Source organism: Fistularia commersonii, chromosome 17, assembly GCF_037954325.1.
Source record: "Fistularia commersonii isolate RoL2024-O1a breed Wild chromosome 17, RoL_Fcom_v1.0, whole genome shotgun sequence".
In the NCBI taxonomy this organism is placed as follows: domain Eukaryota; kingdom Metazoa; phylum Chordata; class Actinopteri; order Syngnathiformes; family Fistulariidae; genus Fistularia; species Fistularia commersonii.
In genome coordinates, this window is record NC_141300.1 from 3,733,958 (window position 1) to 3,746,432 (window position 12,475).

Consider the following 12,475-nt stretch of genomic DNA (forward strand, 5'->3'; position numbering starts at 1 on the left):
TTGAATTCATAAATTAAATACATTTTTAATAAATTGAAAAACAATTAATGTAATGAATGAATTGTTTAAATAAAGAATGATAATACCCATTTTACTTATTTACTGTGCATGAATCAGATTTGCGTCCACAACTTATTTGATGGATAATACCACAATCTGACCTCAGTACCACAACTGCGCTCGTGCTAGCAAATATTATTCCAATTATATTGTCTGTAATGAAATAAAATACAACCCTATACCGGGCCAAATTATGCAGTACGAACATACACAAATTTGTCAAATGTGAAAGCTGTTAGTTACATGTACATAATTGTGTGACTAGGCAACGGCTTAAGGCAAGAACAGTGTTTACCTTGAAGAGGAGCATGATGGCCTGTTGCAGTTTCAGCCTGTGGAAAACAAAGGTGTCGTAGACAGCAGATACAGCCAGGACCGTCACTCCGAGCTCTTTCCACAGCATACTGCACGCTGCGCAGGCCAGGCTGGCCAGGAACCATGCCGCGAGTCGCAATGTCCCAGCCCGGCCTCGTAGCTTACAGTGTCTTATGTAGCACAACAAGGACAGCAAGAAGAAAAGCGCCGCTCCTTCGTCGGCACGACCCACAATGCCCGCTACCGCCTCGGTGTGGATGGGATGCGAGGCGAAGAGCAAACCGGCCAGCAAGCTCCACGCACCGTCACCGAGCAACAGGTGAGCCAGCAAGGTGAACAGCCCCGTCACCGCCCCGTGGAAGCCAACATTGACCATGTGGTACCCCCAAGGCTCCAGCCCGCCAGCAGCATGATTGAGGCGGAAGGAGAGGGTGCAAAGAGGCCGGTAAGACTTATGGCTGCCGCTGTGCGTGAGCAAAGTGCCCCAGAAATCATCATAGAAGATATTCGTCCAGGGTGTTTCTGGAAGCAGGTCCTGGTTGGTTTTGATCGCACGGCTGGAGAAAGAGAAGAGAGGGAGAAAGAGAGGGAGAGGCATGATATACACACATTATAGACGGAGAGATATAATCAATTATGCAGGACAGAATGGTGGAGCTTCTGTCAATTCAGTTAATTTGACTCTACGTAATCGGCGGACCACAGTGGCTGGCCATACAAATGCAATTTAACCGTCACTTGTAAATATGATTTATGGCTCGTTTTTATTTTGCGAGCAGGGGATCTTCAGATGGGGACGCACAGATATTCTTTACCAATGCGGACTAAGCAGAAAATAGAGGCCACTGTGAACTGAAACTCACAGCAGAGACTGTGGTGATGTGGCAAACAGAGAAATCAGAGGGCGAGCGTCAAGCTCCAGGCAGCTTTGCCGCAGCACTTACAGCAGCACACTGGGGGATTAAGCAACAGGACCACACCCTTACCCACACAGCAGGGGAATGCCATGTTGGCAGAGCGCAGCCCAGAGAGAAGGTGATGTGGTGACAGTCCGCAAGGCAGCCTCGAACGTTTTCAGGGATGAATTGTTTGAGGGCAGCAACACACATCGACTTTTGAGGGTAGTTCTAAACAAAGGTCAAAACCAAACAAGTACTTTTAGCTTGGCAGATGTGACTACTAATTAGCCCACATCTTGACTTTACTTCTTCTCTATTGAATGTAATGTTGCACAATTTCAGATTTGGGTGCCACATCCTGTCGATTGTTTGCCTGTGGAAGGCTATGCCCTGGGGGCTGACTTGCTAATAATATTTCCGATTATCCATTTTTCTTATCTTCTATACTAGATGTTGATCCAATAATAGTGATTATTACAGATTCTGGCAAAAAAAGCAAAAACATTGTCACAGGGATCAAAACACGCATTTATCCTTTTCTGACAAACTGAGGCGTGTGACAGTCATCTTTTGATAATCTAAACAAAACAGAAGAGGCAGTCTCAGGGAATAGATGGCTGGCAGCAGCAGCAGCAGACCATAGGTGAATAAATTAAGTGTGACAGATGGGTGATCATGCGTAACAGCAAGCCAAATGCTTCAAATCCAGGGTATAATGCATCCTCATGGCATGTCAAAATTACCACATTTGTAAGTCCGAAGGGGGTCGGCTGAAGCAGATGCTGGAGACGCTCCTGAGCAAAACACTGCAGGAATTTAACTATACAATTTAACTGTCAATTCAAATAACCATACATTTAAGAAATTAATGAATGAAAAAGTTGACTCAGGAATAATGAACTGCTTCCTCAGGCATTCTAGGGCCCTTAAGTATAACACTTTTCCTTTAGAGAGGGCTGCTGATCGAATGCTACATCTCAGAAACAGAAACAGAACGCTCTAGGACAGTTTGGCACGATATGGGATTGCACCATTCATCAGTTAGAAAATGGGCCGACTCGGAGCGACAGGAGTACAAATGACCAGCTGGGTCCAAGGAATAACAAATTCTACCTAGGAGACTATAAATTATCAGCTGGACTGTAACTGAAATACCAAAGATACCAACATGCAGGTGATTTCTTGCATCCCTATCCAAAATGATGGAGGTTGCCACCCCTTACTGGCAAGTTTAAGAGTGGGTAACTCCTCACATGATGACTCACATATCCCGGTTTATTTTCATTGGCCCATTTGTCAAGTGGGATCTTCATTTCAATGCAAGATGCTCCCATAAGAAGTATTATGGTTCAAGTACAGCCCAAAACTTTATGGAGACAAGTGTGCTCTTTTTCCATGCACTGTGTGCTGAGGCAGTGAGGTCAGACACATTATATATTGACTCAAAACCACTCCAGACTTCTCTGGCAGGGCAGCACAGACAAAATCCAGTGCCAGTCAGTCAAGGCTCTGTTGGGTTTAAAGCTTAGGCTTCTTTTTTATATTTCACACGGTCTTTTTCATATAGATCAAAGAGCAGGCCAACACCTATGGCCGACAAGCTGAGATAGATGCCACCAAAAGAGAGAGGGGGGTATGACCTCCTTGCCCACTTTGCAATATTCAAATTAAAGTCCAAATTATATTCCCGTCATAAATCAAATGTTGAAAATCCCTATCATCAGACAATGCTGTTAAGAACCCAGCTGACCAGGCCGGTCAACTGAGTAAGCTTACTTCTAAAGGACGATCAGGGAGGATCCCTCTATTATACTTGAACCTCATTCCAGCAGGGAGCATGCTCCCCCCCACACGCACACACACACACACACACACACACACACTCACACACTCAATTTTGACTGAATGGCTTCGGATGCAGGGACTGAGCAGTGGTCACACAAGGAAGATGAAATTGGATATCAAGAGTCAAGATTGAAAACCAAGAACACATCCTGGGGAATTTTCTTTTACAACTAGTCAATGAATCGGTAATGGATCTGTGTGGGGAAATTGACCTGCATGATGAGAGTAAAACATAAAATACCAGACAAAACCCTTCACAAGAATCCATAGTGCTGTATATATATATAGCATCTGAGCACACACCTTTATTCAATTATACTGAAAGACTGAAAATATGAGGGCATTCAAAAAATAAACTATACATGACTTACCGGCCCTTTCATCTCCTTTGCCAATTACATCAGTTGGTCTATGTGAATGACTGCAGCCCAAGCTAGAGTTAAGAAATTGCTAAGATGAGGCAAATATGTTCTGTAGGGAATGTCATTGAATCTCGCTGGTGCATTTTAACTTGTCAGACATCATGCCACTTGATGTTATACTCACATGGTCTTGATAGAAAAAAACAACCTTTACTTGGAGGATACCCTTTTTAGTGATCATGAAAGCAAATTCTTCCATTTTTGCCATGTAGTCTATATTTCCTGCACCATTGTTATACTGTCATCTGCAAAGCACTGCTTAAATGACATATTAAGAAATTCAAGACCCAGTTTAACAATGTCATATATTCCAGAAGGTGTATTTTCTTCATTGTGTTCTCCTTCTGCTTCACATGTGTATCGTCTTATTAGCTATAACTAATGTTTGGTGGATAAAATCTGTATTGTCCAACCAAATGTCTTCTCAGCCACAGACTCCAATAACCTCAATGTTAACCTTTTAATGTGAATGGGTTTTTGTTTTTGTGTCTCTAATAGGTCCTGTAGAAATGGATATTACTTTCTTTCTAGCCATTAGGAAATTACTTTGATCAAGAAAAAGGACTACCGTAATTTAGCCTTAAAAACGAAACATTTTGGTCTTGGCAACAAAACTCCTGCTGTCTCTGTATTGGCTCAAATGCTGGTAATATGTTCCCACAGACATTTTTGGAGCAATTCCACTCTGCCTATCTTCACTTTATGAGCAAATATGTTAATCTACAAGTATGTATGTCAACCAGCACTCATGATAGAATTGGCATCAAAAAGTTTAGTTGCCTCTAGAAAAAATGAATACTTTTAAAATAAATACATTTGACACAATAACAGGCAAAAATGGCTATTTAGATTCTTTGATCCCACACATTTTAGAGTAACTAGTAGAAAAACGAGTTTGGGCAAGTTCAGACTGTATTATGGTCTTACTGAGCATCATTCATCACAGTGGAGGAAGAACATTCAACAAAAACAAATTTTGACCTGAAGAGGCCTTACATGTTAGTGGAAAGGATAATTTACATTGTTAGTCTTGTTTTCACTTCTTTTGGACTATTTCATTTTTCTTGTACAACCCATTGATCCCAAATGTCTCCCTGCATTCTCTCTCTTTCTCTGTTCTTTTGAATAATTATACCAATGGAAATAATGGTAACAACATGGGACTAACTAAAATATTCAAATTGGTTTGTGTGATTGGCAGTGAAAGGACTGAAGCAATAAGGAGTAATGACTTCTCAGTATTGAGCAGAACACTGCAATTTAAAATACATAGCATAGAAGATAAATTTCCATTTGTGACAGAGAAAGATTGTGTGGTGGGAGTTTGGGGAAAGCGATCGGCTGTCTGCCAAAGATATGTCATCATCCAGCTTCCACATCTGACAAGCACACTGTGGATCTGCCCACGGAGGCACTGGGGTATTCTACTTTTCCAATGTTTTTCCAAATGTTTCTCACGGTCATGTTAGCAGGCCGCTGTCATCAGTAGTATCTTAAATAAATATTTCAAAAGTACATCTTTATTCTAAATGCACGTGCATGTACCCCATTTTCTCACCCCTGGTGGGTCTGAGGAAGTGGGTACATGGTTGGAGCCGACCCCAACTGGCAGAATTCGGGGTACACCCACGGCTGGACGGCCATCAATCACAGGGTCACATAAAAATCCAAGCATTTAATATGTCATCAACATCTATGGATAATTTAGGGTCATTTATTGATTTACTGTGTATTTATGTATTGACTTTGAAAGGAAGCCAGAGAACCTAGAGAAAATCCACACAGACAAGAGAAGAAGAAATTTTTAATTTCTCCCTGCTATGTGGGGATTACTGAGATCCGATGACTGTAAAAACAAAGTATCATATCTTAAGATTATGTAGATTTTGAGAAAAATTATGTCAACATCCAGGAACACTTCCTTAGAACACAATAAAGTCAACCCAAAATATGATGTCGATGGATTTTATAATGCCAGCTAAATGTCACTATTAACTTCAGTGTCACAACGTCATCAACGGTGTTGATGGTTCAGTGGCCACAACAGGTCAGTGGAGCAATTACTGATGGAGAGGAACATATGGTGATTTATACTGAAATTAGTTATTGGGAAGCACACAGACATCAGGACAATGCCAGTTGAGACCTTCAATTTGATTTTTTGAATAAGAATGGCTGTCTCCCCTGACATTTGCAATTAGATGTTAAAGAAGAAACTTTAAGAAGTGTACATTGCTATTATTTCATGAAAATGAAAACAAAAAAAAGGTTCTGTAAAAACATCTCATTATATCAATATGAATAATGGACCGAAATAATGAAAATATATAATTATTCATTCATTAACATTTCCTTTTAGCTGATCTGAAGAAAAGATCATGACCATAAATAAGATTGTTGACACAAAAAAAACTTTGCGTTATTCAAAGTCTTTTAGGTCACTATTAAATTAGATTTAAACTGAAAAAAACATGTTCCTTAGCTTGAATCTATGCGTGATACATGATAAAATGATAATGACAGAGATATGAGCTCTACAGTGTCAGTATTTTGCAGTTAAGCCCACGCACCATTGCTCAGGAGACTCAGGAGACTACGTGATGTTTTCCTTGGGGAGAATATTTGCAGTACTCACTCGGCACAATCATACACACCCACTCCATTTCATGATACAGTGGACAAGCAAACATTAAGAACCTGAGACACGAAGTCTGAAGCGGGGGGAGAGTGCATCTAACACTGCAGTGTGTTTCAGGTCAATGAACACACGCACCTGCTGCCCAGCATTCATGATCAGCTCTGGGGATTGTGATGGACATACTGCAAGCTGCAGCATGCATACCGATCACTACAGCTAACCAAAAAGCCACCAAAGACACCAGTGAGCAGCCCAGCGCTGCATCTCCTGCTCCCTGAGGTGCGCAAGTCTTGATCAACCACTTATTTCCAGCAGAGAATTATGAGTGACTTCAATGTTTTAAAAAAAACAATTCACCAAACTATACATTCACAGGAAAAAAATATGTTTGGTAACTTCAATTTGAGGTGTAATTACTGCAGGATGTTAACTCCATGAGGCTTTCTACTACTAAAACATGAATCACAATGAAAAGCAATCACTGCCAAGAATCAAACGATTCTTTAAAAAAAAAAAAATCATTACAGAATCAATGCCCAATTTTCAGGCCAAGTTACCCTACGACTCCAGGCATAAGGAACAATTACAGGTGCAGCGGGTACAGCTGAGTGCTATATTCTCTGATTATTGCAGCCAATAAATCTGTCAAAACTTGTAGAGCTGGCAAGACAGAAAAAGAGTTGTTGGGTCACCCCGCAGGCCCCAAGAACACATATTCCTACTTCCCAGGCACTACGTTTTCGGTTAATATCTGTATAAATCAGAACTGTTACTTTGTATTTGTCGCCACATTTGTTTTCAACAGACTGCAAAGATACAGCTGCCAGTACTTTCCACTACTTGGGGCTCTGATTCAATGATACCAAGAAATTTACCAAGGTGTATACCCCATTCGACTTTCTGATATACAAGCTCTGGTTTGTTTACAGAGGAAGATTATAAAGAGACAAATGGGTTGCATGCTGAATGTTAAAATGCTTACAAACTGACAGAGCCGACGTTAACGCGCAAGTGCTTTACGACACTGTTTATCATGTCTTCGATGTAAGGTTTACATTTTAGTATGCTAAAATTGTCCAGTGTGACAAAACAAGTTAAAAAGTACAAAAACCTCCACTGGTGGTTAGGACTGGATACATTTAGTTCCTGAATTAAACCAGAAAATGAAAAAAAGAAAAATCAGATGCGCTTGTTATCTAGGTCCTGAGAAAAACAAACCACCGGTAAACAGCTAATATAAATAGTATGAGCTTGATGATACTTGGCACATGTATTATTTTCCATATTTGGTGTCTATAATGACTTGCCATGATTGCATTAACTTGCATAAAATACCGTTATGAAAATCTAATTAACTCGACCATGGTGATAGTGAGAGATCCATTTGATTGAAATGAAATTAGAGAGAACGGTTCATAATTCAGAGTAGAGATTCCCACCTGATACGATACAGGCTTGTGGCATACTGTACTTGAGAGATCCGGCACAGAATACCAATACCTTTACCTCATTTACCCATCACTCCGTCTAGATTAGGGCCCAAAGCAGGTGATTTTGCTGACAGCTTTACTTCCAAGAATATTCTGAAGAATACTGAAGGAGAGCTGAAAAGAGGCTCCACTTTCAGAGCCCTCTGAATAGCTTCTCTCAAGCTGGGCATTTTAGGGGTTGTCTGACATTCTCAGCTGGGAAAAAAGAGGCCTTTGGTGGACAGAGGCCCTTTTCCCCCCCAAACCTTTTCATGTGGAGGGCCTTTTTTATGAGGCAAGGCAGCCCTGAAGGATGAGCCTGAATCATGGAACATCACCGCAGAGGCCTGTGTTCACTAATGTCTATTGCATGGGGGCTTAAGTGCAGGAAGGACCTTTAAGAGTGCCAGCAGAGCAGAAAGGAGAAAACATCTTTAGTACAGAAGCCATCTTATATCTTTAAAAAAGCTGACCCAGTTCTCCTTAGGGCAGCAGACCCCTTCTCTTAAATATGAAGAAGCTTCCTTGAGCGCCAGCCGACTCAGGGAGCTGAGCCTCCTATTACAGTGATTTTCTGTATGCTTTGTGCAATCAATCAAACCCAAATATGGGAAAAACTTAACTCATCCTAAGTCCTTGGCAGTGCAAAAGAGAGCAGCATAATAAGGACTTTACTTGATTCAGAGTATCCTGTCATTAGTTGTATTAAAACCCTAAGAGAAGACAATTTTAGCTTCTCCCTGTTTGCCACACAGCAACAAACAGCGCACAGCACGGAAGCTTATTTAGTGAATTGGTACACACGTATATGTATATAAAGGATGATTACATTAATGAATTGCAGTATTCAAGGATGTTGCTATGAGTGATGTAATTAGATACTATCACAACAGGCCAGTGTTCTTCCACTGCTTCCAAGGCAGTCATAGTCTTTTCAACTTGGCCATTTGGACTCCAGTTCCAGCCCTTAATTGAATGCATATGTAGCCCTCTCACAGGGGAGAAACTCCTTATGAGTGTTTGGAAGGGGGGGATTAGGAGTTTCTTCAGGACTCAGCACGTGTCTTTCTTTCTGAGACAGACTGGACTAATGCACTTCTGATATTGCTGCCTCATTTCATCTTACTTGCACTCAGATAGGTAAGCTCAATTTGACTCGGATGAGAAAATGGGCTACCTCGCATTGGCAATCTTGATATTATTCTAATGTAGATCAGAAAAGGAAAACTCAGAGAGACAAAGATCAGTTGAAGATTGTTTCAACATGGAAATGAAAGAGCACTATAGAGGAGTAGACACATACAGCAAGGCAAACTTGCGATGCTAACTTGGATAAGTTGGCCACCCCTTGGCCCCTCATAGCATGAGACTGCCCTCTCTTGTAAATCTTATTCCAAGATGAACTCCAAAAGCCTCTAAGGTGTTTTCAAATGCTTTCTTTCACCACCACATAGTGACAATTTGCTTTTTTGCATAGGGGCTCATATAAAATTCTATTAATACCAAATCCCACATATCTGGTACCTACTTCACTAAAGGTTGTGCTTTTAAGTGTTTGGGCATACTCACTTAATTTTATGTTTAGAATCTCCAAAACAAGGAATGGTATTGAATAATACCATACAATAAATATAATGCATTGATGCAAATGACAAAAAAAGATTTTACAGTTATCTGTGAAGGCCCCCTAAAAGCAAAGAAAAAAAACAACAAATATTGCTGGTATATTCATTATTATATTTTGTTCTGGTGGTCAACTTGTGAAATGGTCAGCAGTTGGTTGTTGGATAAATTAAGATGCATTTAGATGTATGGGAAAATCACAGAACTGGTTCTCAATTCAAACCCATTGAACTTAACAAAATACAAAAACCAGAGCTCCAGTGTGATGACATTAGCAATGTTTGGGATACTTTTTAGTCAAACACAACCCTGAAACATATTACAGTTGAGATCAGAACATATCCTTAATTGTACAAATATTTGTGCACGAATCTTGCATGTGAGACGCAGATTGGCTTCTACGTTAACAATAACCATTTCCACTGTGTTTTCACATCCCTGTTTTTGTGTCACTCCTGTCAGAGCAATGAGACATTACATTACATTACAGTATAGTCATTTGGAAGACGCTTTTATCCAAAGCGACTTACAAAAGAAACTTCTAACAGCTAATTGTCATCCTTCAAGACAATGAAACCGAGGTGTTCTTGCCTTCATCTGCCACTGAAAGTTTAAAACTGTAGAAAATAATCTATAGTATAGCCACAATAGGAACATTCGGGAACCACTTGCTCAATACAGACAATGGTGAATACTTTCAATACTTACAATGGAACAAATGCATTGAAATGCTCAGGGGAAAAACCAGTGTTGTTGATGGATTGACATTAGCCTTTTTAATTAATGAAGTGAACGCTATCTGTCGGACAAGGGGAGCAGTAATCGATGTCTGGATGAGACACTAATCTATAGTGTGTCTGTCTAGAGAGCAAGGGCTAGTGGTTAAACAGCCAGCTGTTTGTTTTTGAGCGGTCTGCTGTTAATGATCTGGGTCATGTGACTGCCACCCTTGGGAGAACGACTCCACTTCAATATTTCCCTTAAGAAGTCTGTAAACATTAACTGGCAAACAGACTTGGAATTTGGAAAACTGACCACGGCATATTGTTTTCATTTTTTTTTGGATGTTATTTGACTGGTAAGCAGCATGTATTTCAAAACTTTTAAACAAATAAGACAAGGCAGGGCAGAATGTTTTCAGAGGTTTAGATACTCATACATGTTTGATGAGATTTTATAAGAGGTTGGTATAAAAGTATATAACTTTAGAATCAATTTAATTGGACGGCAGTTCCTCATTGGTCTGCAACTTATATCATATACGGCTTACCAACATTAACCTTGACCAAAGAACTGTTATCACTTCTGTCTTTAGGTTGCATGTTAACTCAATTAAGTGAGTAAGAATACCGGTAGTTTGTTTGTACTACATAGTCCACTGAAAACATTTTTGAAATCTTTTTCTCATCCGTTATATTGGCACGATTGGTTCAGCATATAGAGGACAGTGTACAAAGTCTTGAGCTCAAGTGGAGCCAAGATGATTGTACCAGATTGTGCCTAAATAACTAATTTCCATCTGTAGTCCTATTGAAAAACAAAGGAAAGGAATATCAAGAACACACATATAACTAGTAGTACAAGACACCACAGTATTCCCATCTCCATTCATCCAAAAATGGGGACAAGCAATTCAAGCAAAAATAATCCATAGCACTAGATATGAAAGAACATATAAAATTACAGAAAAGAAAATCTTCCATATTCTGTATTGGGTGTTAATACAGATGCAATAAATTCATGATATTTTAAGCATATTTTTCAACCTCATTTCATATAAATGACGTTCACTTTTCAGTCAACAACAAGGACCTGTAGCAGACATTGACATTTAACATCGGCATTTAACATAAACTCCCTCTCGATGAACCTGTTTTAATCTGGTCTCCCAGTGCACCTGGTGAATTAAAACAGGAGGGATTTTTTTTTTTTTTTAATATATTACTTTCCAATCTTTTCAATGCCTACTAAAGCTCCCCGAGAGGTAACAGTTTCCCTTTCATGTTTTTTCACACTATATTTCTGGTTCGCGGCAAAACAAAAGGACCATGTGGCTCAGAAAACTTTGCTTTGGTGGGTCAGCATTTATAACAGAACCAGTATGGCAGCCCCAACAAATCATTTGTATAGTAATCTAAAGCAATGACTGATTTCATAAAGTAAGTAAAAATTACATCCCCTTTAGAATATAAAACAGTTAATTTGGAATTCTGGTCAGAGGAAGATGGTGATTTCATTACGTTTACATCATTCAAACCCTATAAATCCTTTTGTTTCAGGGTGATACCATCATAAAAGACCTTGACAGAAGTTTTCTAAATTAGTTCTGAGTCCAATAAGACTGAAGAAAGGAATTAAAAGTCTTTGGGGCATGTGTGTCAAACATCAAAAAGCCTCACTCTATACATAAAAAGGAACCCAATAAGGCTTGGGTATTAAGATTTATGGTTACAAAGTCAGACATTGTTAGTAGATGTGGAGACAGGGGGGAGATACTCTATTGTGTTCATGTAAAATCCAGATTTCTGATGCCTGTTTTTTAGCTTTTTAATTTAATCAAGCATGTTAAATATGACCACGAGTTTCATCGATCCAAAAAACCCTTACCGAGGATACGTGAGGTCTGTGAAATAAGAGCCACAGAATGAGTTCTGCTCTTATTTGTTGATTTTGATACACGAGCCCCAGCATGACGTTTTAATTCCCTTATCTCTAATTGAGAAGAAAAAGACTGTTAATAAACCTCTTAAGGAAATAGTTTAATTGAATTTCCACAAGCAATAGGAAAATGAGCACCAGAATGTTTTTTGCCTCACCGTGACTAATGACTAAGATTGCCAGTAGCTTTGCATGATCTGCCCAAATCATCAGTCAACCCCCCAGACTTGCATTCATCTAGTGTTCTGGAATATATGTTGGTAGCTTATTGTATATAGGAGTAAACAAAGGTAAATGAGCGGGAAAGGAGGCACTGGTAACCAAGATATGAGCACAGAGGCCCCAGTATAGCCGAACACTCCTGACAAAAGGAGAAGCAGAGTGGTTCACGAGCCAGTTGTAGAAACAGGAGGCAGAGCTGTAGTCTGTGCCTGTGCACAAGAGACACACTTCTCGGGGAGCTGCTGGAGCATGACCATGTGTGGTCCATTACCATACTCAGCGAGCACTGAGGCCCACGCCTCCTTCAATGGAAAGACAGATGCA

General features: G+C 39.9%; 1 protein-coding gene across 1 annotated transcript in view; it reads right to left on the bottom strand.

Moving 5' to 3' along the window:
- Window positions 1–12,475, bottom strand: part of tmtc2b (transmembrane O-mannosyltransferase targeting cadherins 2b) — an 88,652-nt gene that overhangs the window by 47,591 nt on the left and 28,586 nt on the right. The window contains exon 2 of the mRNA XM_086163202.1: window positions 356–932. Coding sequence (XP_086019328.1) covers window positions 356–932 — 577 coding nt within the window. The remainder of the gene's footprint in view (window positions 1–355; window positions 933–12,475) is intronic.